The 27,166-nt window shown below is 29.2% G+C and overlaps 2 protein-coding genes across 4 annotated transcripts; both read left to right on the top strand.

Moving 5' to 3' along the window:
* Positions 1 to 821: 821 nt before the first annotated feature.
* lt (vacuolar protein sorting-associated protein light) lies at positions 822 to 13,363 on the top strand. 2 transcript variants are annotated; one of them, XM_067048358.1, is made up of 20 exons: positions 822 to 1,100; positions 1,187 to 1,319; positions 1,401 to 1,544; positions 1,626 to 1,784; positions 1,871 to 1,994; positions 3,047 to 3,257; positions 3,907 to 4,046; positions 5,487 to 5,693; positions 6,858 to 6,963; positions 7,077 to 7,225; positions 7,519 to 7,676; positions 7,748 to 7,932; positions 8,023 to 8,209; positions 10,328 to 10,520; positions 10,601 to 10,738; positions 10,876 to 11,012; positions 11,952 to 12,051; positions 12,885 to 12,938; positions 13,015 to 13,091; positions 13,171 to 13,363. In XM_067048358.1, the coding sequence occupies exons 2-20, from the start codon at positions 1,278 to 1,280 to the stop codon at positions 13,216 to 13,218; spliced, it is 2,559 nt and encodes an 852-aa protein (XP_066904459.1). In that variant the 5' UTR covers positions 822 to 1,100; positions 1,187 to 1,277; the 3' UTR covers positions 13,219 to 13,363. The 2 variants fall into 2 exon arrangements, with proteins under 2 accessions (XP_066904459.1, XP_014283989.1); XM_014428503.3 differs by lacking the exon at positions 822 to 1,100 and having other exon boundaries at positions 1,114 to 1,319.
* On the top strand, positions 13,349 to 26,523 carry LOC106685692 (sperm-associated antigen 6-like). Of its 2 annotated transcripts, XM_014428504.3 has the most exons (10): positions 13,349 to 13,488; positions 17,089 to 17,351; positions 18,094 to 18,304; positions 19,450 to 19,628; positions 19,778 to 19,951; positions 22,059 to 22,211; positions 23,076 to 23,225; positions 23,308 to 23,466; positions 24,798 to 24,943; positions 26,271 to 26,523. In XM_014428504.3, the coding sequence occupies exons 1-10, from the start codon at positions 13,464 to 13,466 to the stop codon at positions 26,431 to 26,433; spliced, it is 1,623 nt and encodes a 540-aa protein (XP_014283990.1). In that variant the 5' UTR covers positions 13,349 to 13,463; the 3' UTR covers positions 26,434 to 26,523. The 2 variants fall into 2 exon arrangements, with proteins under 2 accessions (XP_014283990.1, XP_014283991.1); XM_014428505.3 differs by lacking the exon at positions 13,349 to 13,488 and having other exon boundaries at positions 17,203 to 17,334.
* The last annotated feature ends 643 nt before the right edge of the window (positions 26,524 to 27,166 follow it).

The following is a 27,166-nucleotide window of genomic DNA, read 5'->3' as shown; positions in this document are numbered from 1 at the left end:
TTAGCGAACGTGTGCTCCAGGAACTGAAGAAGTATGAAAATCCAAGTAACTTGTGTGCTCTCGTACCTACCACCTGTGTACCAGTTCGAGATAATTTTTATGGGACTGGAGCTTTCATGATAGAGAATACCCACAAGGATCAGTTCTTGGTACAGACTAATAGAAGCTGATTTTTGACAATTACTGAGGAGGGAGAGGGTGCTTGAAGAGAAGCGGCTTCTTAACAGCAATCGTTGGCGATCTGGGGGGTGTGATGACATCTTCAAAAAAAAAAAAAAGAATCATAATGGTGCATTGATCTAAAAAAAAAAATGACGTGATTGAAAGAAATTCAGGATAATCGCTTCAGAGACCCATTTCAAACCTCTAAGAAAAAAGTTAGATAGATGAAAATCATAGAACTGAAGAAATAACACATTCATATGAAATTGTCACCTACTTAGGCATAAGGTTTGATGTGACACCATACTTAGACTACTTAAAAATAGGACTTTAGTTAGTAAATACTAAGAAGAACTATATTAGCAACAATAACATAGGCATACCTAATGTAACATGTTGATGTTACCGAAACCCGTCAAATGGTAAGGAAGGGTAGAATAATAACTTTAAAAGATCCTCAAACAATTTTACGTCACAAATGCGCAATAGTGTTTCTTCGCATCCATTTGTTTCTAAAATAATATCAGGAAGAAGCGATCTATACGATTTAATTATTTCTACTACTAAAAGCTCTCAACATGGATATTTATATTCCTTCATAGGACCTTATCAATTATAAAAGAGAGTAGTAGCTTTCTCTAACGAAGTAAATTTACTTATTTATAAATAAATACAAAATATTTCCTAAGAAAGTAAGGAAGCTTATTTACACTTAAAGAGATTTCCGATCCAAGATATTTTTCTACAACTAGATTCCGAGTGCTCGCTGTAGAGTGTTATAATTCTTAGAAAGGTACAGGGTGTAGACTTAGATAATTAAGACTACAAAATTTAATCAACATGAAGAATTTTAATAATTGTTAATAGTTGTTTTCTCAACAAAATGTTAGTACAAATATTTATCTAACTGTTTGTAGTTCGTCGCTGATACCAAACTGGTAGGTAATCATATCAATGTTTTCCAAATCGCTGTCATAGTACCCTGATAAAAAAGTTTTGTAAATTTATGTTTTTCTCATTCTAGACTGCGAATTGAAGCACTATTTTGATTTTTAAAATGTTGCTATTATACTTTTTAAATTCCACTGATATAGATCAATAAATGAATTTAGAATATGGATAATCAAGAATCTGAAGAGAGTAATGAAAATGTTTTGGTAAATATGAATACTTCTTTTAATTGAATTCCACTTAATTTTAAAATTTTACATAATGAATTAATGCCTGATTTATTTCAGCCTGAAAATAACTGTACTGATGATGACAATGAAAGCACTTCATCTGAAGATTTGGACTTGAAGTTGAAGTATGGGCGGCTAGGAAATGATTTACAGATTATTTTAACAAATGACTCTGCCAGCTGTATAGCTGTTCATCCTAAAGTATGTGCTTCATAGTCTATGTGGAATAATTATAAATTAAAAGACTTAATGTAAATGTTTTCAATCTTCCTCAATTTTTAGTTTGTTTGCATTGGTACAGATTGGGGAGTTATTCATTTGTTGGATCATCAAGGAAATAGTGTTAAAAATAAGGCACTTAGAGCACATTCTGTTGCTGTCAATCAGATCAGCATCGATGCCAAGGGCGATTACATAGCTAGCTGTTCTGATGATGGAAAGGTGATTTAATTTTATTTATGTCTATATTTTTACATAATTGTTTTAATTCATATTCATTGATAGTTAATGCATTCATTTTATTATAGGTTCTTGTTTTTGGGTTGTACAGTTCAGATAATAATCATGATATTAAGCTTGGAAGGCTTGTTAGATCAATTGCCATTGATCCCAATTACTATAAATCTGGGTCTGGGAGGCGATTTATAACAGGTAAGAATTTATTTTATTTTAATTGTCTTATCCTAATTACTAGTTTTTAAATTTATCACTTTTTATATTCATTACCTGTAGTTCGATGTATGCATATATTTATATCCTTGTAAATATTAGTTGTGTGTGTTTTTTTTTTTTTTTTATTTGTTATAACTAATAATTGAAAATACGTTAAATTTTATGTGTATATATTGTTATTTTATTTTAAATTTTTACTATTTATATTGTATATTTTAATTTTATCTTATATTTGTTAAAAAATAAAAAGTGTATTGGGTTAAAGGAGAGAATTGTAGTTAGATACTTAGGCGAATAATGAAAGGGGGGAATGTAATATGAAAAAAAAAAATATGTATTTGAAATTTACTGTACTGTGCCTATGTATTGTAAGAATAAATAATTTTCCAACTAATCTTAGTATGCTGTGCTTGTAGCAACCCAATGCAATTGGGCTGTACTACTTTTTAAATAAAAGTGTTTCTCTTTCTCTCTCTCTATCCTGGGTTTAAAATTGATTTTTTATCATGAAAATTGTTCAAAAGACCTCTTTAGAAATGGGAATTAATATTTAGTCATACTCAGAATCTTTAAAAATGGAAATTATTGTTTTTCCACTGAATTCTTCATCACAAGGATTTTTTCTTAAAACAAATTTGAGTCGTGTATATGATTTATTCTTTAGTAATTGATTCACTTTTTAATTTTAATAATCTCAAATTCAAAAATTGGCATGCAACTGAAATGGTATCCTGACAATTTTAACACTAATAGAGTGTTAAGTGGTTATTGCAAAACTGAGCATTATTTTTACGTGATGCACAGGTATATTTTTAAAAAGTATAAAATAGATAAAAAGTGGACATAATTTACAGGAAGAAATAGTCCAAAGCAAAATTAACATTAAGAAATAGTTCCCATTTTTTATGTTAATTATATATAGCCTGTATTTCACGATTTCTTTTAGGGAGAATATATTTTATTCACTGTTAACAATTAAAGATTTTTCTTCCAACTTTCATTGTTAGTTACTAAAAATTTTAAAATTGTAGGCGATGAGAGGCTGGTACTTCACGAAAAGGTATTATTTGCCCGTGTGAGGTCCACTGTTATTGCTGAGGCGTCTCAAGAGGGAGGAGTAAAGACAATGAAATGGAGTCCTGGTGGTGAATTTCTTGCTTGGGCATCTCATGTTGGTTTTAGGGTTTATGACCTTGTGGCTAGAGCTTCACTCGGTCTTGTCAAATGGTCAAATAAACCTCAGTAAGAAATTTAGTATTGCATTATATATATTATATTTGTTTAAGAATCCAATGATAGTGTACTATTATTCAGTTAAATACAATCACAGAAAATTAAATATATATTCTTTACATTTGAAATGTAAATAATGTGTTCTTCACCATTATTAGTTTTATTGTATTATAATTTATATTATATCTAACACAGACCTGTAACGAACTATTGTTGAATAGTTATGGGGTAAACATTATATCTCATTGTAATAAGATGATTTGATAAGTTTGTAATCCCTCTTGTTATTAAATATTTGAGTCTTATTCCGAGGATTAATTTCTTAGCTACTGACAGTTTTGTTCTAGTATGTTTTAGAGGCTAGGATACCGTGCTTTCACCTTGGAGCTCGGGTTCAATTTCCAGTGCCAGAACCATATTATTGGTAGCTAGGAAAATAATCCTCAGATTAAAACTCCAAATTGCAATTGTGAATAAAAAAGAAGTTGTCATTTAGTAAAGAGCAAGAATTAATTTGATTAATTAAGGGTGGTAATTGAAAGTTATGTGATGTGTGCCCGACACATTTAGTGTTTAATATATTTTTTTTTATGTTATATATCAATTGTATAGTATTGTTGTTTTTAATATATTATTTTATTAAACTGGTCTTTTTTAGGGTAGATATGAAATGTCACATTTGCTGGAAGAATACTCACACACTCATAGTTGGATGGGCTGATACAGTTTGGGTTTGCAATGTGGAAAAAAGATCTGTTGTAACTCCTATGGATGCTTCAGTATATGTTGTCTGTCCAAGTAATGACACATTAATTACATGTATCTATAATAATAATAAACTATGTATAGATGGGTTTGTTACATGGAGGTTGTTGGTTCTTTGGAATTAAGGGATTCCTGTTTGCAATGTATCAATACAAAAACCATACCAAATGAAAAGTAAAAAAACAGATTATAGTGACAAACATTAATGTTCACAGTTAGCAAATCTTTCATAAAACAGACGTAAAAAAAAAGTTTTTTTTAATATCAGTGGCTCCTTACGGCTTACTAGTATCAGAACTTGAACTAGTACGGAGAGATGCAGTACATCTCATTAGTACATCATTATGCAGTACATAATCCTTCGTCATATGTGCAACCTCCCTCTGGAATTCTCTTACCATCTCCATTCGCCAGTCCTCATCCATTCTCTCCTTTAAACAACACCTATTCCTTCATTTATTGAATAACCAAACCTCCACATCTTTGTAATCAAATAAATAAGCAAGTATTGATTAACATTCTAAACAGTAGTAAAGCCAATATACCAGTGTAATTTCATTCTACTATCTGAAAATTTGTAAACGCTCGCCAGGTAAAAATCTCACTATATGAATGTAATTATTCTTAGGGGACATATGTCCCAGAATAAAGTTATTTTTTTCATTTCATTTCATTTACATCTGTTGTAAAATATAATTTAACATACAAATCTCTATTCAACGGTTGAAGAGAATCAGTAATTCTATGGTCTGTTGTAGATCTGAAAGTGCCTCCTGGGCCCTGTTTCACTATGAAGTCTAATATTAATAGTTCATAAATCACAAAAAAAAAATTAAAACTGCGTTCAAGCACTGATACTTTTTATTTCATAATGGGGATAATTATTAGTGATACTTGGGAGGTAAAAAGTACAATTCTGCAAAAGCTACTCAACAAATGTTGCTATTAATATTAATATTTTATACTCACTAATGTCCAACTTCTAATGCAACACGTTGATCTAACATATTGTTGCATTATATATGAACTGAAAACTTATAAAAAACAAATATGATTTTTTTGTATGTAAAAAGGGAAGGAGGAGAGAGAAAGAGAAACGGTAATTAAAACTATACTTGGGATAGGACTTATACTCACTCCTATTTCTATATTTATGCTTACATTACTTTTACTTATACTCTCAAAAACACATTTTCTTGCGGTTTTAATTCAAATTTCATCTAATTTCAGGTTTGATAATTCTGATCTTTACATTTTTTTAAATGTAATGGTAAAAAAATATTGGTAATATTAAAATTAAATTCAAATATTATACTTTTATGAAAGTAAAAATGTTTCTACTAATACTTGTTTTTAAATTTTAATTTAAAAAATATAAAGAGTGGAATAAAAACAAATAGTAATTTGATAATAATTCAAGAGTTTTAAATTTGTTCTATTATTTTGTTTACATCATAATTTTATTATGTCTAGTTTACACCTTTCAAACTGAGTTCTGGGTATGCGGCGTCAGTCCTTTAAATGAGAATCTTGTCCTTCTTGGGTGTCTTAAAGATACTGAAGGGGAGAGACCGCAGCTTCATATAGTAAAGCCAGAAGAAGACGATTATACCGATTTAATTATCGATAGTCTATCACTCCGTGGCTTTCAAAAGTATACTGCCTCAGAATACTCTCTAGGTTTGTTCTTTGTTAACTTTTATTTATTTTCAATCATGTATCATTTGTATGATTATTTGATGTTCATATGAATTTTATTCTTATATATTTACATTCTGGACGACTTACTATATTCTGAAAGTATTATTGCAAGTGGTTTATTAGTTTTGAAATAAGGCAATAAAAGTCTATATTTTAAAATCTAATATTTTGGACTTGATAGTCTTTGAAACTTGTAAGTTAAGTGAGATTTAAAAAAAAAAAAAAATCAAATCCTATTACTATTTTTTTCTCTATATAAGGCAATCAGTGAGGAAGCAATAAATCTAATTAACTTTGCAGTAGATATTAGAACATTTTCACTAAATCATTGAATAACCCTGAATAAGGGTAAATCTTTTTTAAAATTTGATCACTTCATGACTGAAAGGAAATTACTACATAAAAACCATTAAACATAGAACCTATCTGTAAAAAAATATTGAATTAGTGATATCACTAAGTGGATAAAAAAGAGAAGGTAGCCTGTGTGATGTTTTTTCAAGAAATTTCGTGTAGAATTTTATTATGAAATAAATAAATAAAGGTTATGATGAATGCTTAAAAAAAAAAATGATGTTATTTATAATTGTATGAGTGGGAAATGGCCAAATTTAAAAGCTTTATTAGAAATACAAAACGTTCTTTTGATAGATAATAAGATTAGAAAATACAATTTATTCTGGAACAAGGTCCCTTCAGAATAAAATAAATGTACAATCAAAAGGAAATACATCGAACCAGAAACCACAATAATAAAAATAACTTAGTTTATACTGTTTCTACACAGCAAAATATATTAGTAAACAAAATAAAATAAATTGTTATTATTAATTTATAATTATTTGTTAGATTTTAATGTTTGAAAATTAATATAAATTTTTCATAAATAAATGGGAGAAATGTTGAATAGTGAACTGAGAGGTTTCGTCCAAATATTTTATATGAAAAGAAATTTAAGACCTGCTTGTTAGCTGGATAATGTATTATGATTGTTCTATTCTGTAATTTTTTATATATTATTTCTAATTTATATCCAATTCATTTAAAAGTAGTAGTATTTACTGTATACTGAGTAGTTTAACTCATTACTACTTTACTGCTAACCAACATGATTAGTAGATGTGATTCTCATCAATATTTTAGAATGCTTGGTTGATGAATCAAGATTCGTCATATTGAGCCCAAAGGATATTGTTGCTGCTTGCCCATACGATAGTGATGATAAAATAGATTGGCTTCTAGAACATTGGTAAGCACATTTCCCACATTTTACCTGTTATTTATATCCTGTTAATTATAAAATCTCTTTTTTATTACATATTTATGATTATTAAATGTTTGATATGTAATCTATTGCTTTAGTAAATTTGAAAATGCATTGGAGGTTGTTTCATCGGCTTCAAAATCTCTCATGCGCCATACCTTGCATAGTGTAGGCAGAGCTTATCTTGATCATTTACTGTCCAGTGGAAAGTACGATCAAGCTGCTCTGCATTCGCATAAAATTTTAGGTAATTAAAATTTATTATAATATTTTTTTTTAACTTGTTAAATTTATATTTTTTGTTTACTACCCGTTCACAAGTCATAACTCTTGAATGGTGTTATAAGATCAAGATAATGCCCAACCAATTCCTATAATCATTTTACTCCTTAAAGAAAATTTTCATCTAATGTGTATTAGTATTTCAAAATGCAATTAGGTACTTGTGTCATAAAATAATGGATCACATAGATAAAACAAATGTTTAATACAAGAATTAATTAATTCATTTTGATGTTTAAAAATTATTTCTTGTTTAAGGAAATGACAAACATCGTTGGGAAAAGGAAGTTTTTAAATTTGCTAAAGTTAACCAATTGAGGTCTGTCGCTAAATATTTACCATGTATACCTGAAGAATCTCTCTCTCCCTATATCTATGAAATGGTCTTGTGCGAATACTTGAAGAATGATTCTGCTGTAATTAATAAACTTTATAATCTTAAATGGAATTATAGATTTTGTAATTTTATTAATCAATTCATGATTAGGGTTTCTTGGAAACAGTGAAGAAATGGTCATGCCCAGGCCTTTACAACGTTCAAGCTGTGATAAATGCCGCTCTCGAACATATTTTGGATAGCGATCCAAAGACAAATATGGTCCTGTTAGAGGCCCTTGCCATTTTATATTCATATTCAGGAAAGCATGATAAAGCTTTAGCTATGTATATTAAGTGAGTCTTAGTCGTTATTAAATTTCATCTACCAAAAGTTTTTGAAAAAAGTTATTTTTCTTGTAACTAAAACTTTTTTCACTATTTCAGGATTCAGAATAAAGGAGTGTTCGATCTTATAAGAAGTCATAACCTGTATTCAACATGTCAGTCAATGTTAAAGGAATTGATGAACTTGGATGCTGATAAGACAATTAGTATTTTAATGGAAAGCAAAGTATTTGATAGGGATCTTATAGTATCAAACCTTTCAAACAATAGCTACTACCTCTATCTTGTAAGAATCTGTTACTTTTTAAAATCATAGTATAGTAAAACCTTAATTATATGAGATTAAAATGGGAAATAAGCATGGACAACTGAAAACTGATTAAGGATCAGATATTTTACCACTACAATTATGAATTAAGGTTGCTAAACAAGTAACAAATAAACATTGATTAAAATTAAGAGGCTTTGAGTTTTTTTTTTTTTTTTTACACTTTCACTTACTTATATTTGAAATAAAGGAAAATATTGCCATTTTGAATTCCAGTTTTCAACAGAACACAGTTTTATGTTCCATAAGTCCAAATAACCAAGTCTTGGAAAATAGTCTGTGTGTATGTGGTCATTCTAGCTCAAAAACAAAAAGTCGTAGGACACTGAAATTACAAATTTAAGGTGGGTATACGTCTAGAGTGTAAAAACAACTTTTTCAATGATCGACTGACTGGTAGTACAATGAAGTGTTGTATATAGATAGATAGGTCTCATTGAAATAGTCTGACAGGGCCCAAATGCAGATTTTTCTAAAAATATTCCTTTAAAGGCCCTTTAGTTTTGTTTATTCGAAACAATTAACTATCTTACATGTTTATAAGTAATGATAAATGGATAAATATGATTTATGAAAGGATTTGATTATCTATGTAAGGAGAAAAGAGGAAAATATTTTTTTCAGGTTGAAAACACATTTCCGGAAATAAGATTTGTAATATAGTCTGATTATATGGCGTTGGAAAGCCCAGGAGTTTATAAAAACTAATATGTGATGTATAAAGATGTAGAAAGTAATGGAGAATGGCAAAAAATGCATAAATGAAAAACGAGTTTGACATTAAATTGGTGGATGCATGCGCTTTGCTTTGTTCTGTTTTGTCAGTCAGTTATATCTTTTCTTGTAACCATAGGAATCAAATGGTTTTTAATTTAACTTAATATATTTGAGCTTTTCAGTTGACAGGGTGACTAACTGCATAAAATCATTCATTGTATTTTCAACATTGATTCTATAGCAACCTAGTAATAAATTTCTAATACCAGTAATAAACTGTTATGTTTTTATATTTCTGTCATACTTGAAAATACTTTTCTTAAAATTGTTGAAATTTGAGTTCGACATTCTATCAATTGAAAGGGTTCATTTGGGAAATTAGAAATTAGTACGAGAAAGTATAGTCTCAGAACTGAGAAATATCTGTTCTAAAAGTGAAGATTAATTCCAACTCAAAGTAGGGTGCTAAGTGAAATTGTGTGATGCGTGCATGGCACCAGATTTTTTCTTTTTGTTTTGGGGAAAAATCTTTCTTGAAATTATTTGTGGCTAGAAGTACACAGTATTTTGCAGTCCTTGCTCAATACAAAGCCATCTCCCTTCTTCTATATTTACCATCCCCAGGGATTCCTGTCACGTGCTTGGTTTTTTAATGGGCTAATTATGAAGCCCTTGTCTGGCCTCTCTTTTCTCACTCATGCACTCTGAGTTATCTGCCAGTTTGCCCTGAATAGTCTTCAATAGTTCTCTAGCCCTCTTGTCCAGTCATCATCAGAGTGACCAGGTTTTCTGGAACCTGGTGAGTTTCTGAAGCAAAACATGGGCAACTGAAGAACAGGAGTTCCAATGTTTTATCACAATGATCCTTCTCTAGCTTGAAGCGATCTTAATAAACCCTGAAGCAACCTTGCCCAATAAGCTGCTGGGTATAGTAATAGTAATAGTCAACCTCTCAATGGATCTATGATATCCATACTGCTCTCTGGAGTCAATCTCCATCTTTCCTTTATAATTTCTCTATCACTTTGGTACAGCAATCCAGGGATCACCCTCTTCTTTTCTTCATTAGAAAAAAATAGTTTGATTTATGGCCTTCCTCACTTTCCTACTAGTGACTGAACTGCCTCAGTTTTGTTTTAAAAATATAATAATAACTCCACTATAATTTGGTATTAAGAATGACTGAATTTCCACCATAAACCATGCCATCTGATTTGACCATTTATCATTTTAATGTGAAAATGAAATGTTTTTCTCAATAGCTTGCCTGATTAATTGGATACAATGGTTAATTAGCTGCTGTAGGTTTTACACTGATAAATTAGTGTCTGTTTTTAAACTGATTTTCTTTTTCCTCAGTATCTAGATGCCTTAGAAAGAAGAGATCCTAAAAATTGTTACAAGTATCACGCCCAGCTTGTTAAGCTCTATGCTGACTTCAATAGGGAAAAACTTCTTCCATTGCTCAAAGAGAGTAATCACTTTTCAATTCAGGAGGCTCTGGATATTTGTCAAGAGCACAATTTTCTACCTGAAATGGTTTACCTTTTAGGTAGGTATTTTACTTTTACTTTAGATGGGAGGAAGGATTTAAATCAATTTATAAAGAATGATGTATGATGTCTATTTTAGGACGTATTGGAAATACTCAAGAAGCCCTTAGTCTTTTAATGAAAATTGGTGATATAGAAAAGGCGATAAACTTTTGTAAAGAACATGACGATCAAGATTTGTGGGAAGATTTGATAAATTACTCCCTCAAAACACCAGGTGATTTTCAACTAGAGTTTATAAGTACATTGGTAGCACTGCACTGTAGGATCTTAATGATCTGAACTTAAGTTTTTTTTAAAGTCCCTATGGGACAATGATAAGTAGGCTTTAATGACTGTTATTTTTTTATATAGAATTCATAACTATTCTGCTGCAAAGAATAGCTGCTTTTGTCGATCCAAGAATGCTTGTACAAAGAATAGAAAATGGTATAGAAGTACCTGGTCTCAAGACTTCACTAGTCAAAATGTTGCAAGATTATAATCTTCAGGTAAAATATTTTCCATGTTGTTATATTTATTGTATATGTTTTCTGATTAAATGTCAATACAGGTTTTCAATGATCACAGGTCTATTGTCGTATTAAATTAAAGTGTTTGGCTGAATTACAGTTCTTTTTTTGGAAATAGGGTTTTTGACTGTATAAAGTATTTTGTTGCTTATTGTTGAAAAGTGTTTGAGATCTTAAAAGTTCTGAACACTTAATGATAAGGGGGAAAAGGGAATTTCATGTCCAGTATTCAATCAGAGATCAACATCATTGATCTTATATAGATTAAAACAATCTGTAGAATACAACCCAACTGTTTAATTGTTGAATTAGCTGCACATTTTATTTTTTTAATTATATTTTTCTCTTAACCATTTTTGTAAATAAAATAAAATCAAAGTTAATACTCCATCAACATAAATAAAAATTCAACTTTTATACAAGTTGGAGGAATGATTATAAATAATTACAATTTTTCTCCACCTTTATTTATTTTTTTTAAATTTACATTTTACTATGACCAGTCGACTAAGTGGCGAGAATACAGAAGAGTGGGGGGTCGGCAGGAGAATGTTTGTCACTATGCACCTTCCCCCCATCTTTACCCATAGGCAAACTCATCTTAGATGTACTGTACATAGTATTAATTGAGCAGTTGTTTGTAATGGAGGTTCTGATTGCCATGATTACTAAGTCAAAATTTAACGTTTGTTTTTCCAATGCATAAGGAGTTGCATGTATATAATACATTCATTAATGAATGACAAAAGTCTATAAATGTTGAAATTTTTTGCAAATGGTGTGGGGATTTTATAGGCAGTAGTATTGAACAGGGAACGCTATTTTACAATCTCCCTCCTTATTGCATTAGAAGAAGTTATGTTTTTAATTATAAGAGTAATTTCATCTTATGATTTTAAAGTTATTATGTTTTTTCAGGTATCCGTCCAAGAAGGCTGCAATGCCATTATTGCTGCTGATTATTTTAATCTTCATCAGCGAGTTGTCAATATTCAGCAAAAGGGCACACTTGTAGGAGGTGAATAAAGATAATTTTATTAAGCAACTTATTGAAGATTCTCTATAATGTTATTGTTGGATTTATTTTTTCCAATGAATAGCTATAGTTTTGTGCTATGGGATGTTTATTTAATATTATAAAACAGACTTATGACAGTAAGAGCTGTTTAATGGGATTAAGGAAAATAAAAATACCTATACCTACATTTTTAAAATGTTCTATCATGGAAATAATTACAATATTTTGGTATTACTCGAAAACATAATTCATTAGTTAGTTTTTCACTAATAATCCACATTCTCTTCATTGTCAGTTAGTTATATGGATAAGTCAACGGTTTCATGAGCTGTCTATAGAGTTTCTAAACAGCGATTTAAAAAATTACTAATTAGTGTCAGTATTGAATGGGTAGTGATATTTTTCTTACTTTTTACTTTACTTGGAACATTCTGCCCAATTGTGAAATATAAGTTACAAATAAGCTTGACAATTATGGATCCGGATCCTTTAGTCCACTAATCCTGAGCTCCTAATGCGTTACCCATTTAAACAAAAAAAAAAAACACCATTTTTTTAAGTCAGTTTTTGGAAGAAATTTTACTTAAGACTAATGGATCGAGTTACATTTTATGAATAAATTAATCAAATAATGACACTTTTTTATAGTTCTCCAAATGCATTTAAGCTTTTATATATTTATTATGAATTAATTTTCTAATGTCATTCTTTGATAGCATCACCACTGTGGAACACATGTCTGTTTAAAAAATATCAATTCTATTCCCATTCTCCATTTCAACTTAAAAAAATTAGTGAAAATAAAAAATCTAATAGTCCAATTTATTTTTTAGATGAGCATTTCTGTGGAGTGTGTCATCTCAAAGTCATATCCAAAAATACAAAAGGTGAGTGAGTCATACTGTTCTATCTTTGACATACGTATTAATTTAATACAAAATTTTAATTTTATAAACTTTTTAGACATTCACCCGCCTGCTGATTTTCTGCTATTTCACTGTAATCATATATTTCATGAGTCATGCTTACCACCAGATTCTGTTAGTATTCAATTTTCTGTAATCCTTTTTTAAAATTAATTTTAGTATTTTCTTATATTTTCCATTTTTTTTTTTCCAGAAAATTTGTCGGATATGTACAACGCAGAAACAGAGAATTATTTTTTAATACATGTATTAAATTTTTTTTAAACTACAAACTTTGTCCAATATGTACATTTTTAGTATATTGTTACCTTCTTTTAAGCTCAATTTTTTTATATGTATTCACAATTTTTTGATAAGAATAAATAAACATGTGATATATTTCATTATCTATTATTTTTTTATTCAGTTTTCCTTGAATTGTGTTTTTTTTAAATGAAATTATATTATTTTGTGTGAGAAGTATCTTGATCCTGTAAGACGCATGAAATGACAACCAAAACTATATTACAAGGTAATCAGGATTGATTGAAATTTACTATTAAATTATCTTAACACTGTGGAATTGGAAAACAGTTTATATTTACATTGATTAAAGGATTATTTTGTTATCTCAGAATCAAATTATTTGTAAGAATTTGAATACAGTTAAATGTAATCATTTGTAGTTTTTGTTGAATTTAGGAAGTGTTCTTGTTGAACCAGCTTTAGGTAGAAGTTATTCAACTTGAGAACATAGTCATTGAAACCTAAGAGGAAAAACTTGACTTGTACGTTATTATGTGACCGGTCAGCATTTTGTTGATCAGTAGGTTTGTTAAATGGTTTGGAAAAAATTTAGAAGTACTCAATTTATATGTTTAATGAGAAAATTAAAACAATAATTAATTTTATATTTGTAAAACTAATCTATTCAATGGATTAAATCCTTCTATCAAACATATTATTATTATTTTGTTTGATTCTTAAAATATATTTTATTTTCAGTGAGATCAAAACATAAATTTATTAAACTATTAGACCATAATCAAAATTACTGTACTGTTTTATTGATACTGGATTTCTTTTCTCTATTGCTACTTCAGAATATTGTGTGATTAATAGTCAAACATTGCAAGTTGAAATTATGCTTTAGAAAAATTTATCTTTTGTTTTTGATAAATAAAATAACAAAAAAAGTTTTTGAATTTCTGTTTTAAAATTTGTTTAATGTGTATATAAATATTGTTTTCTCTAACCGTGATACTGAATGCAGTTAATTATGATGCATGAGTGTATAGATGATTAGGGCATCATATCAAGGCTCCTTGCAGCTCTAGAGAGAGCCTTTTGGAATGTGTAGGGAGTTGAACTATCAAATGAGAGAAAAACTGTATATATGTTCCCTGGAGTTTGTTGAGGATTGTGAGAACAGAGAGTAACTCAATAATCCTCAAATTTGTATGATTATTGAATCATCCACATTTTAGAAGGTCGCAAAATTTATTTGATTTGGAGCACAGGTTGACTTTACAAACAATACTTGTAGAATTGCAGTGGGGAACTTGATATTTTTTCATGGTTTTGATAAGCTTTTTAATACCTTTTTGGGGGATAACTTCCAAATCTTCCAATGTAGTTTGTTCCGGCTGTACAAGGCTGGAAGGAGTTGTAACAAGACTTCCGATTTTTCAGTTGAGCGACCTCAAATATGCTCATTAAGGATAAGGTTAGAATATCTTGGTTGTAACCATAGGGCACCCTTGTCCATGATTCCATGCTTGGATCAAAGTGCTCTTCAAAAGTGGTATGGTGAGAACCAAACATCTTAGAAACTCTAAATTTGATAAAACTCCTCTGTGGTCTGACATTGATATTTTATTCAATTTTTATTCGATGACTAATTGATATTTAAATGTTTTTTAAAAAAATACTTTCAAATTTATTTTATTAACCAAGATCAGTCCTATTGCTTGAGTATACAGATGCTTTGGGCATCATAGTAAGGTTCGTTGCAGTTCTAGAGAGAGCCTTTTGGAATCTGTAAGGAGCCTATTATTAAATGAGAGAAATACCGGATATATGTTCGCTAGAGTTGGTTGATGGTTACAGGATAATAGATTCAATAATCGTGCTCATTTGAGAGGGCCCCAGAATTTACCTGCTTTGGAGCATAGGTTAAGTTTACAAACAATAATTGAAGAATTGATGAACATAATTATGGCCTAGTCAGGTCAGGTATACACGGAATAGGTTCATCATGAGGGAAAACAAGCCTTGATTTTATATAAAATATTTTATATTTTCTACAATATATCTAATTCATTAATAAGAACAAAAATGAAAAAAAAGTCTGCCCAATTCACAGACTCATATAGTTTACGATGACTTCTCAATCTCATAGATATCACAACATTAAAAATAATTAGTAGTGCTATCTCTACTACCTTATACTATATAGTACTACCTCACCCACATTCTCACTCTAAATATAGGGCCATTCTCTTAGCTTACCTTGAAACATTTACAAATAGTGAGTAGAGCAATCTTTGAAAAAAAATTCACTTATATCAAGCTACATAATAAAATTAGCTAAAACTAGGAATCGGTGTTGATCAGTCCTCACATACGTGTCGCAGAGCTGCGCTCTATTGAAGAACAACAAAATATACCTCTTTATATTTAATTAGAAGCTTTTTTGATGATATTTGGCCTTGTAAAAGATGAATTCTGAGAAAGTAGGAGAAATCTGGAACTCAATGATTTATTTGCTGATGCTGATACTAGAGTTATTAAGCTTGGGAGGCTTACTTACAAGGATGGGAGGAAGAGAGATCACTAAGCAAATCTAAAATGAAGTTTTTTATTTATTTAATTTGGAAAGCTGTAATAAGTGCAGCTGTTTAATACAGAACTGACTGGTGGAAGCTTTTTGAGGATACCATGACCCACCAAAGGTCACCATGCTACTAATGCATTGGAGTTTTTCTCGATGTAGAACTGGCTTTTGACCAAGTCTGGTGCCTAGTACTACTTCATAAACTTCCTCAATTCCTTTTATCTACATATATATTTTTTGTATCCAATCCTTCTCATTGATAGAACCTTCCAAGTAAATCAGAGTTTTGCCTATTCATCACTCTTTTCTCAATCCACTGGTGACTCCCTCAAGGCAGTAAGTAACTAAGGAAATATCTTCTGAATGGTTTATATAACTGATATCCCAAACCATCTTACCACTTTTCTTTGTCCTTACTTGTTACACTGATGGAGCCATGTATGTTTTCTGTGAGCAATGATTCAATTCAAACTCTTCAATGACACATAACTGCCATTTAAGAATAGTGTCAAAACTGATGAATTCAAACAGATCCCACCCAACAAATCACAAATCAACTTTACCTTACTACCTACCTTACTTTCATCATAAACCTATGACTTCCTGTGCTACTGTATTTTTTAACATCCTACTTATCTCTGTCAAACAGATCCAATAGAACTCCATCTTGGCTAGCAACTTACTTGGAATCCTCATAAAAGATTGAAACAACAAGAAACTGCTCATAGATTCCAATTACTACAAGACTTACTAGCCAATGCTCTACTTAAACTTATAACTTACAACAAAAAGCTCATTTACATGAGCCCATTATAAAGCCTATTTGGGCATACGAAATTGAGCTTTAGGATTCCACTAAAAACCACCAACATCTTTTTTGATCTAATTCTTACAATTCAAAATTATTAACGCTCCTTATTATTTCACAAATAAAATTATAGATAAAGACCTCTATATTCCATTTGTTGCAAATTTTGTCTGAAATAGTTGTACCTCCTTTGGTTCTGAATTCTTGACCCACACCAACTCATTAGTTCAAAATCTTTTTCATACATATCTATTCTCAATTATCCTGTAAGGTATATGAAATGAAGATGACAATAGGTCCTCATAATTAGAATAATCAATGAGATGCTACCAATAGGTAGTACCCTCACAAGCTATTATCATGTTTATTTTTTTCTATGTGTACTGTTGTAAATTTTAATAAATAAAAAACTTTGTTTATAAAAATATTTTCCAAATGGTTTATGTTCTTGTATAATAAATATCACCAAGGTTATTCCCTCGTTTCAGCTTTCGAAAATTATTTAAGAGCTCGACTCACATTCACTCAACAATTAGCTGATTACTCTTCGAGGCCTGTACATTTGGATTGCCTAATGCGATGTGGAGCCATGGAACATTTAGCTCCTCTACTATCGGATGTTTCATATAAAGTTCAACAGGGCGCTGCTCTTGCTATAGGGCGCATGGTAAATTCAAGCGAAGAAGCAGCACAGCTCTGCATTCGGCTAAAGTTGGTTGAGCAGTTGATCCATGGTATTGAAAACAGAAGTGTATGTGAAGTATTTTATTTTTTATGATTCTGGAAAATTAAAGTAAATAGTTGACCGTATTATTTCAAATTATGAAGAAAATGGCCAGGGGTGTGGTCAAAAGAAAACAAAAATAGTCAACAACTATTTATTTATTTGCCAAATAGTTGTCAACTATTTTTGTTTTCTCTTGACTGGATCCCTGACCATTTTCTTCATAATTTGAAAAAATATTTAGAAGATCTAGGCACAGAAGTAATTAAGTAGAATATCATGGCAAAAGGAAATTAATGGTTAGAACCGTTCAGGGAGACATTTTTTATGTTAGGATAAAATGGTATAAATTGATCTATGAAAATAGAAAATCTATATTTTCAAATATCTATAGACTGGAGTCGTTTAATATTAAATATTTAATAATTCAAAACCAAAAGTTTAAATGTTATTTACTTATCTATAAAATTATTTTCTCAATTCATTTGTAATTGATCGTTGGTAACTCGGTAACAAATATTCAAGAAACTCAAACTTTAAAAATGTATAGTGAAACTTTGTTATCATGACCTGCATAATTCGTAGTTAACATCAATACAGTCTCTGTTGGTATTGTAATGAAGATAACAAACATGTAAATTATTCCTATCAAAATATTTTTATATAAAAAATTAAAATAGGAAAGTCTTGGGTCATGAGGAACTGTGTAGGTATATGAATATTAATTAATTAGTATTAGTAAGTGTTATTAGTAATTTTGTTTTTGTAGAAATACTACAAAAAATCTGCAATGTTCGTTCTTCGAGGGATTGCCAAACATAATCCTGATATGGCTGGAATCCTTCTGGCAAGTGGTGCTCTATCTGGAATTATGTCATGTATGGAAGATTTTGATGCAGGTGTTAAAGAGTCTGCTATTTGGGCTGTCGGTTACATTGTGAAACATAACATTAATCATGCTGATGCTATTGTATCTGCTGGTATGTTAAAATTAAGTTTATTATTGTTTTATTTATTTATTTTTTTCATAGTTATGTTTTTAAGTATAATATATCATAATTTATATTTTTTGTGTTTTTTACATCAAAGTAACTGCAACACGAGTTGTTACTTCAAATGTTTAAAACATGAAAACTGGATTAAGATAAAAACAGTGAGGAAGCTATCTATGTTCTTGGCTGACATTTTTTAATTTATTTTGTTATTACAATGTATCTAGTTTTACTTTCACTTATCCATGCATGAAATATATACCTATTACAGGGAAGTGTTACAATTGTCAAAAATTTCTAATCTAAGTTTTCAATGGTAAGACATGTTTTAAAGTTCCCTGAGCCAAGCCCAAGCCTGGGATGTTACAGCAATTTTTTTGTCAAAATTGGCTCATTGGAAGTCCCCTTCATATTTCATTTTTATCTCATACTTTTGATTAAACTTATAACAGTATAAAATTATTTGTTCTTAATTATTAGAAATGTCTTATCCTTATTGAAACTGTTTGACAGGCCTTAAATGACGAATTTTCATAGCAGTTTTCATTTTGTTTATTTGAAATAAACAACCACCTATCATTGTTAACAGTAAGAAATGATAAATAAATATAAAATATGAAAGAATTTTATAATTCGCTAAATGAAAAACTTAATATTTTTATGATTCATGGTTGATATAACTTTAGTAGATTATATTTACACTTGTCTATTTATGAAATTTATCGAAAAGGAAAGTGTTTTATTTTAACCTGAATAATAAATAAATTGCTATTTCTTGACATGAAATGTGCAAAGATTAATTTCATCTCAGAGTATGGTGGTAAGTAAAATGTGTGCTATTCGCCCACCAGATTGTTGATATATAAAATAAAATAACAGTTAAAAGGTTTTTAAAATTCCAACTTTAAAATTAAATTCATCTGTACATGAATATTATTTTCTCTTACTCTTATGCCTGTTTTTTTTTATATCTTCTCATGATTTTAATGAGGTTCTTAATGCTTTTTAATATTTAATATATATTTCAGTATATTATATTAGGAGACAAACTTTTGTTATACATATACAAATGAATTAACAATATGGTCTCACTACAAATTTCATTGTGTTGAAAAAAAATCATTCATATGTAGGTGCTGTACCTCTGCTGAAACTAGCTTTACAAGAGCCTGAAGTTTGTTTAAGGCAAATCGCTGCTGCGACCCTTTCAGATATTGCAAAGCATGATGTAACACTTGCTCAAGCTATTATAGATGCAGGATGTGTATCATGCCTTGTCAAAAGTCTTCCTAATCCAAGTCCAAAGCTCAAGGTTTGTTCATCCAGGTGAAATAATGTAATTAAACTTACTATATTTATTATTATTTTAAAAAAAAATTCTTTGTATTAATAATTAGTAATTATGTCCTAAAAAATGTTTGATTGATGTTTATTTGATTTTTCATTTCACCTTCCCAGTAGAAAAATATCCTCTGCTGTTTGAGTAATATTGCTAAACACAGTCTTGATATGGCTGAAACAATCGTAGAAACGGATGTTATCTCAGATGCATTGCTGTATCTTGGTCACCCAGATCTTTCACTGAGAAAGGCTGCAGCATGTTTGGTTTGTGAAATAGTGAAGCACCATATGCAGGTATGTTTATTCATTAATAGATGTTTTATGAAATTTAGTCAATTGTTTGATGAATATTCTGATGTTGATAAAAATTAAATCATTTAAGCTGTAAATGTAACAGGGTTTCTTCTTCTTTATTTAAATATTTTATGTACCTTTCTGTTGAGAGTTTCGCAATGCCTTTTTGTCCATGGATAATATTTTCATTGCTTCCTCTGCTTTTCCCTTATCCTATCATTTATATAAGATAAGATATCTACATACACTTCTATAAACCTACTATTTGTTTGCTTATTTTAAGCTTGTACAGCGTAGTTTTAATTTATTTCCTATTTCCATCCCCAATATATATATATATATAATTTTATACCTCAATATTTTTTAACCTTTAAGTAATGGAAGATATTTTTAATCTCACTTTTGATTCTATACTATTTATAATAATTATATTATTATTTATTTATTCTGGTACAGGACCCTTTAGAATAATTTAACAGGAATTCAAAATTTTTAAAAGTAAAAATAATTTAATTACAAAACATCATAAAATATCTCTAATTATAATCAATAGGAAAAATTATTAAATTTAAAAAAAAAATAGATATTTCAAATAAATTGATAAAGAAACAAAATCTTAAGTTTGGTGTTTACCATGTTGTTTCCCAATAATACTGAAAGAACGAATTCTGCCTCAACAATCTATAATTGCCACCCGAGTTCTGTATGTGTTGTTGCGGAATAAGATTTTTGTTTTTGGTAGAGCGAAATAATTTCTATAGCTGTTAGTTGATTTACAGTACTAGCAAGAATTTTAATATTTGCATTTCTATTTATTCCTTGGTTATCTCTCATATTCTCTATGTGTCCTCTTTAAATACTATACTAAGAGATTAATTGCAGAAACAAAGATTAATAAACTTATTAAGTCATTCAGCAAAACTCTTAGGGCTAAATTCCTCAATCTTCAAAATAATATTTCAATGAAAAATTATTCCAAAACTAGTACATTCTGGCCTGGTGAAAATGTACATTAAATTAATATAAGGGAAAACTCTGCTTCCTTATGTTTTAAAAGTTATCTTAAATTTTTATTTATTAATAATTTCAATAGAATTTAATTATAATGAATGAAAAACTAACAAATGACTAGAATGTTTCAATATGATTTTTTTTTCATTACTGATGACTCCCATATTATGTTACAAACAAGACCTTTCATCATGACCTCAACATCCCATTTGTTCTCAATTGTTTACCATCATCCTCTGGCACAATCCCTCTCCAGCTCCAACCATTTTTACAACTTACCTTGAAAGTTGAAACAGCATTACCCCTGAGACCTATTGTAAATAGGCTATTGGAGTTCTGGTAATAGCCGGTTTCCTCTGGCTCTCAATATTAGTGATGTAGCTGGGAGTTATCCTATCTCTGTATACGTTTAAAAGGTATTCAGTATTCTACTATTAGTAATTAAAATTAAAAAAAACATCAGTACAAAATATGGAGATAGTTTTTAGGAATTCTGTTCGACAGAAAATACAATAGTGAAAGATTAATAACAGAAATTAAAGATTGGTACACTTATTAAATCAATTAACAAAACTCCCATTAAAGTCTCCAATCTTAAAAATCATATTTGATGGGACAGTAATTCCAAAACTAGTTCACGCCGTTCTAGTTCGAGGTTCAGAAGGGGGACTTCTGCTTTAAAATTTGTCTTAAATTTCTAATTATTACTAATTTGTATAGAATTTTATTGGCATTAATGAAACACTAACGAATGGATGAAATTAACCTTTTTTCATTACTACTTTTATTGGGAAATATTACCCTTATACTAAAAGTACTAATTTAAAAATTATTAATAATGTTCCATGAAGAACTTCCAATATAAATATAAATTATTTGATTAAAACTTTATGAACCTTACTATAAATAAGAAGTTACTCTTAATACCTTAATTATTTATTCTGGCTATTCCATTATAACTTTAAATAAAAAAAAAAAGTGAAATACTTTTAATTACATATTTTATACTAAAAAAAATTTATCTGTCTAAAAAAATTTAAAGCGAAGGTGCTGCAATGTTAATTTTCTTATGATTTTTATCTTTGAAAAATTACAGTTATCACAACTGGTAGTAAATACAGGTGGTATCGGTGGACTTTTAGAGATGATCTCTACATCAGATGAAACCATCATCTTGCCAGCTATCCTTGCAATTGGTTTTATTAGTTCAGAGTGTGAGCAACTTGCTCTAGCTGCGATCAGTTCTAAGGTAAGTGCTTCATTTTCACTTTTATTTTTTAATCGTAGATTGATAGTTTCTTTTAATATCACATCTTTGTCACCAATAAATAAACTTTTTGTGTATAAAAACTGTTAATACATTGCTGAAATTCATTATTATTAAGCTCTGAAATATTTTCAGGAATGACTTTTAAAGTTCTTTGAAGAACTTTTAATCTGGTTCATCAGTGTAATATTTTCAATTTCATTTTGTAATAAATCACCTCCTTCTTTCTTTTTCCTCCTCTAAGATCATTCTCAACACTTCCTCTGGGTTCGTAAAAATGTTTACCATTTTTTTCAATTAGAATCTGAAAGATGAATATCTAAACTGAATAAATATTTTCTTATTGCTTATGACACGAACAATATATGTTCAGAAATATTTATCCAAATTTATTAACTATACATAAAAATTATGTACACATTATTAAGTTTATATTAACTTTACAAAATATTACATACTTTAAAAGTAAATATTGCCAATGATACACAATAATTATGTACTTTGGAAAAGGTGATGTAGTTTTTCTCAGCACACCGATTATGTTCATCTATCATAGGTTTGTAGCAAATTAATTTTAGGAAGCAATGGGGTGAAAAGTTCATACTCATCTGATCAAGAAATAAAAATTAGCAGTTTTATTTTTAAAAAAAACTTGAAAGTTTAGAATGAACGTACATTAAATTGGTTAATTTATTTTAATTATTCCTTAAGAGGAATTTATTTTTATTGTTGAGTTGATCATGAAACATAAATTTGAATAAGTTGTTAATGATACAACCTGTTCGTACATAAAATGATGATTTTATAGTTAATAAGATATGTTAATATTTTTGTTACTAAATACAGGCAGTTGAAGTGTTGGGTAAAATTCTTCAAACTAACTACAGTGATCATATTAAGTCAGCTGTAGTTTGGACCCTTGGTCAAATTGGAAAGCATACTCCAGAACATGTAGAAAGAATGTCCCAACAGCATATTTTCTTAGTTATTCTAAAGGTAATCATTTTCAATTTTAAAATGTTATTAACATTTTTTTCCCCAACAAGTGTTGTTAATATTTGTTACTATTTTATTTTAGTTATACACAAGCCCTGAAAGTTCAGAAGATCTACAACAAAAATGTAAAGGGATGTTCAAATTAGTATTGAAGAAGTGTATGAATACCAAGGCTCTTGAGCCATTGTTACATCTTGCACCTCCAGAAATACTGAAATATGTGATTGGCCAGTTTAGCCAAGTAATAAATAGTTATCAATTAGGCAGATACACAACTTTCATTGTTTCTACAGGTTTTTCCATAACATTTTTTTGTCTCGGTGGCTCTAGAGAAAGCGGTTGAAGCCTCATTATAATCTCCTTTGCACTGTTTAAATGTTGTTCATAAAGCTCTCGATATGCAGAAGAAGCATAAGAAATTATTTCAGTAAAATTAGGGCACTTAGCCGCTGGTTGTTTCAGTGTGGTGGCAAACAGATCTTGTTTAATATCTTCAATTGATTGTTTTTGATTTTTTCCGATATCTATAAGCATTCGACAACTAGGGTAGGTTTGATGAGCCATCGGAAGAGGTTGACGTTCATCCTCTGTCTGCTTCTTTTGAATTAATTGAGAGTTAAGCATTTCCTTCAGTAATTTTTCTTTCTTCATTTGAATTTTAACTCTTGTTATCTGTTCTTTACTTGGTTTGGTTTCATTTTTTTCATTTTCATCTTCTTTTTCTTCTTCATCGATAGAATATAAATGGTAAAGTTTATAAAGCTTATGCTTTCCAATTGACATGTTTTGTTCATCCTTTCTCTTTATTAAATTCACTTTAGTCCCACTTACTTCAAAAGCCCTATGATCCATTTCAATAATTCAATAATACTCACTAACTAAAACTGTATATAAAATATTTTGTCTACTAAACATTTGGTAGAGATATGACTACCTGTCACCACTTGGTGTAGGCCAGAACTAGGTCAGTGAACCAGCTACTGAAATGTTATGCTTCATAATATTGATTCCAATTTCCTATCCAACATTTATTTGTATTAAAATGTCATAAGGTTTTTTAATGAGTTTTACATTTACTAATAGTTAATTAAATTTACTTCCTACTAAATTAATTATAATTTAAATAAGTTTATTAATTATAATTTTAAATTCTTTCAACCATGGGGAAAATTGGACACTTATTTTTTAATGTTTATTAAAAACTTAAAACAAAAGATGAATAAAATTATAATCATTATTTATAAATCTTAAGAAATAAAAAATAGACAATAGAATAATAGAAAAAGAATTTTTTTTTGACAAATTAAACTTTTTTCTTTACTTATTTATCAAAGTTATCCTTCTTCTAGCATTTTAAAAATCCTTTTCCCATGAATTATTGAATAAATCAAGTTATAAGTGAAGAAAGAATGTGTTCCATTTAGATTTGAATTAATGACTGAAATAAACTAATTCCAATATCTAATTGGACTCAGTATAAATAGTTCAGACAAGTTTCACATTTACCTAAGTGATTTTGATTGTATCTGACTTTATTTATTTCAATGTACTAATAAGTAATTGAATCTTTAGATTTTACCAACAAATGCAAGGGCTCGAAGATTATTTGTGATTTCTGGCTCTCTCAAGAAAATGCAAGAAATCAAAGCTGAACCAGGTTCCTCTCTCATGGAGTATATAAGCATAGTAAACAGTTGCTTTCCTGAAGATATTATCAAGTATTTTGGCTTTTTATTTGACTAGATTAACTTGATACACATTTTTTTTAATCCATTATCTTCTGTATTATTATAGTTATAATTATTTTCTATTTACATCATTTTAAAGGTTGAATATGTCTCTATTTTTCTACATAATTTCCCCTTTGGTTTATTAATTTTTGAAAATGCTCTGACTTTTTTTGTATGCTCCTCTAACCTTGTCTTTAGCATTTTTAAACCCCATTATTATAGGAGACGAAACCTGTTCTCCTTAACACCTGAAATAACTCAAGATATCAGGGAGTTCTCTTCACTTTATCCACCAAACTTCAAACTTACACAATCTTCCAGTAGTAATGAAAACTGTATTTCAGGGATGGGTTGGAGAACAACCCAATTCAATTTCTTACATAATAAGCTACCCAATTGTCTTATATTATAAATTACATTTATGTTTAGGGCTTTCTAAAACTCATTATCAAATCAAAACACTCCAGGGTATCCCAGTACCGAAAGATAACCATATATGTATTAGATTACTTTTTAATTTTTACTTTAAAATTTTCTTCAGTCTCTGTTATCAATAAATGAGACTTTTGCTCAGAAAACATGGTAACTGATAAAATCAAAACTTACACAGTAAATTAAATTCACACAGTTAAAATGCAAAAATTTATTAACTCATTCTTTAAAAAGCCAATGATTGCAGAACTGATTCATAAAATTTCAGTTATTATGTTTCATAACTTTAATTGTAGAACATTTTTGAAACATGGGATTTTTTATTGGTAATATATTTTAACCTAAGAACAGTTAATTAATTATTCAATGATAGCACTGTATATAATAATTTTATTTTTATAATAATACAGACATTTATAATCTTTTAAAAATTAGTTCATCATGAGTGATTTATTAGTGAATCATTTCTTCTGTTGTAATGATAACGGAACTCCTTTCCTAGTTTTTACATCAAAGTAATCGATTTATCAGGACTTTCCAATAACTCTTAAGTCATTCAGAAAACAATGCTAATAAGATAATAGATAGTAATATGCTAATTAAAAACATATATTGATGCGTTAGTTGTTGACCGAATATTAATTCAGAAAATGGTTGTAGGTGCGGTCAGTGATGTATCATCTTATTATTCATTCTGGTTTTCTTGTTTTTTGTCAAGGCCTGAAACTTACTGAAATGTTGGCACTAATACAATTAGTTTTACTAATTTGTTTTTTTCACTGACCCCACTTCCAACCATCTTCTCTTCATAGAAAAACATGATTGATTTTCTATCATTTTTGTTGTTTAATCTTTTAATTAAATTCTTTTTTTTTTTGTTCAGATATTATTCACCTGGCTATCCAGATGCTTTACTTGACCTAGTCGACCAGTTCGTTCCTAAAGTTGGAAAAGACCATTTACGAGATGATGATGATCCAGAAGACACCGAACTAGCAGCAGAGCTCAATGCCCCACCTAAAAAAGGGTGGCAGGCTTGTTCGTGATTGTAATTTCTTAATAGAAAATATTCTTCTTTGAACTGAGAATAAATGAATCATTCTCTTCTCTATTCGTCCAATAAACTATCAAAAATTTTTATATATTTTTTTTTAAGTGTTACCTCAATTAAGATAATTTGGTTTTAAAAATTTCCTATTTTAATTAACAGTTCTGGTACTAGATTATCATGAGATATAAAAATTTCACTTCATTTAACATGTCACTGCGATCTTATATTTGTAAGCACCACCATCATTAAACATTGAAGTAAAAGAAAAAATAGCATTGCCCATTGGAGGTTTATTTCCTTGTTTATATATTTATTTATAGAAATTTTGGGTAAGTAAAAATAAAAATTAGTGTACCTCCTCTTTTTAAAGCAAAAATCCCCTTCATGTTTATGATGTAGAAGCAAGGATTTATTTCTTGTAGGATCCCTAGGTTTTACTCACTGGTTTTGTTAGCAAGTAACCATTTTTTCCCCTAAATGTTTACAATTAACTAGTTTAAAGTTTATAAGTTTCAAATTTTTTAATTTCTACTTTTCCAGAACTTTTTAAAAATAAAGTTCAGTTTTTATATTTTTGGTGTTTAATTTCTGCTTGTAATGTTTGATTATTAATGAAAAAACATCTAAAACGTAACCCAACAGTAATAATAAAATAGATTTTGTGCTGGAATAATGTGAAGTATGCTAATTTTGATGAGTATATGTTTTCTTCTGATATATCTTATGGT

This window comes from Halyomorpha halys, unplaced genomic scaffold (genome assembly GCF_000696795.3).
Source record: "Halyomorpha halys isolate HHAL.00 unplaced genomic scaffold, Hhal_1.1 Scaffold725.1, whole genome shotgun sequence".
In the NCBI taxonomy this organism is placed as follows: domain Eukaryota; kingdom Metazoa; phylum Arthropoda; class Insecta; order Hemiptera; family Pentatomidae; genus Halyomorpha; species Halyomorpha halys.
The sequence above is the reverse complement of the archived record's forward strand: the minus strand, read 5'-3'. Positions and strand labels throughout refer to the sequence as shown.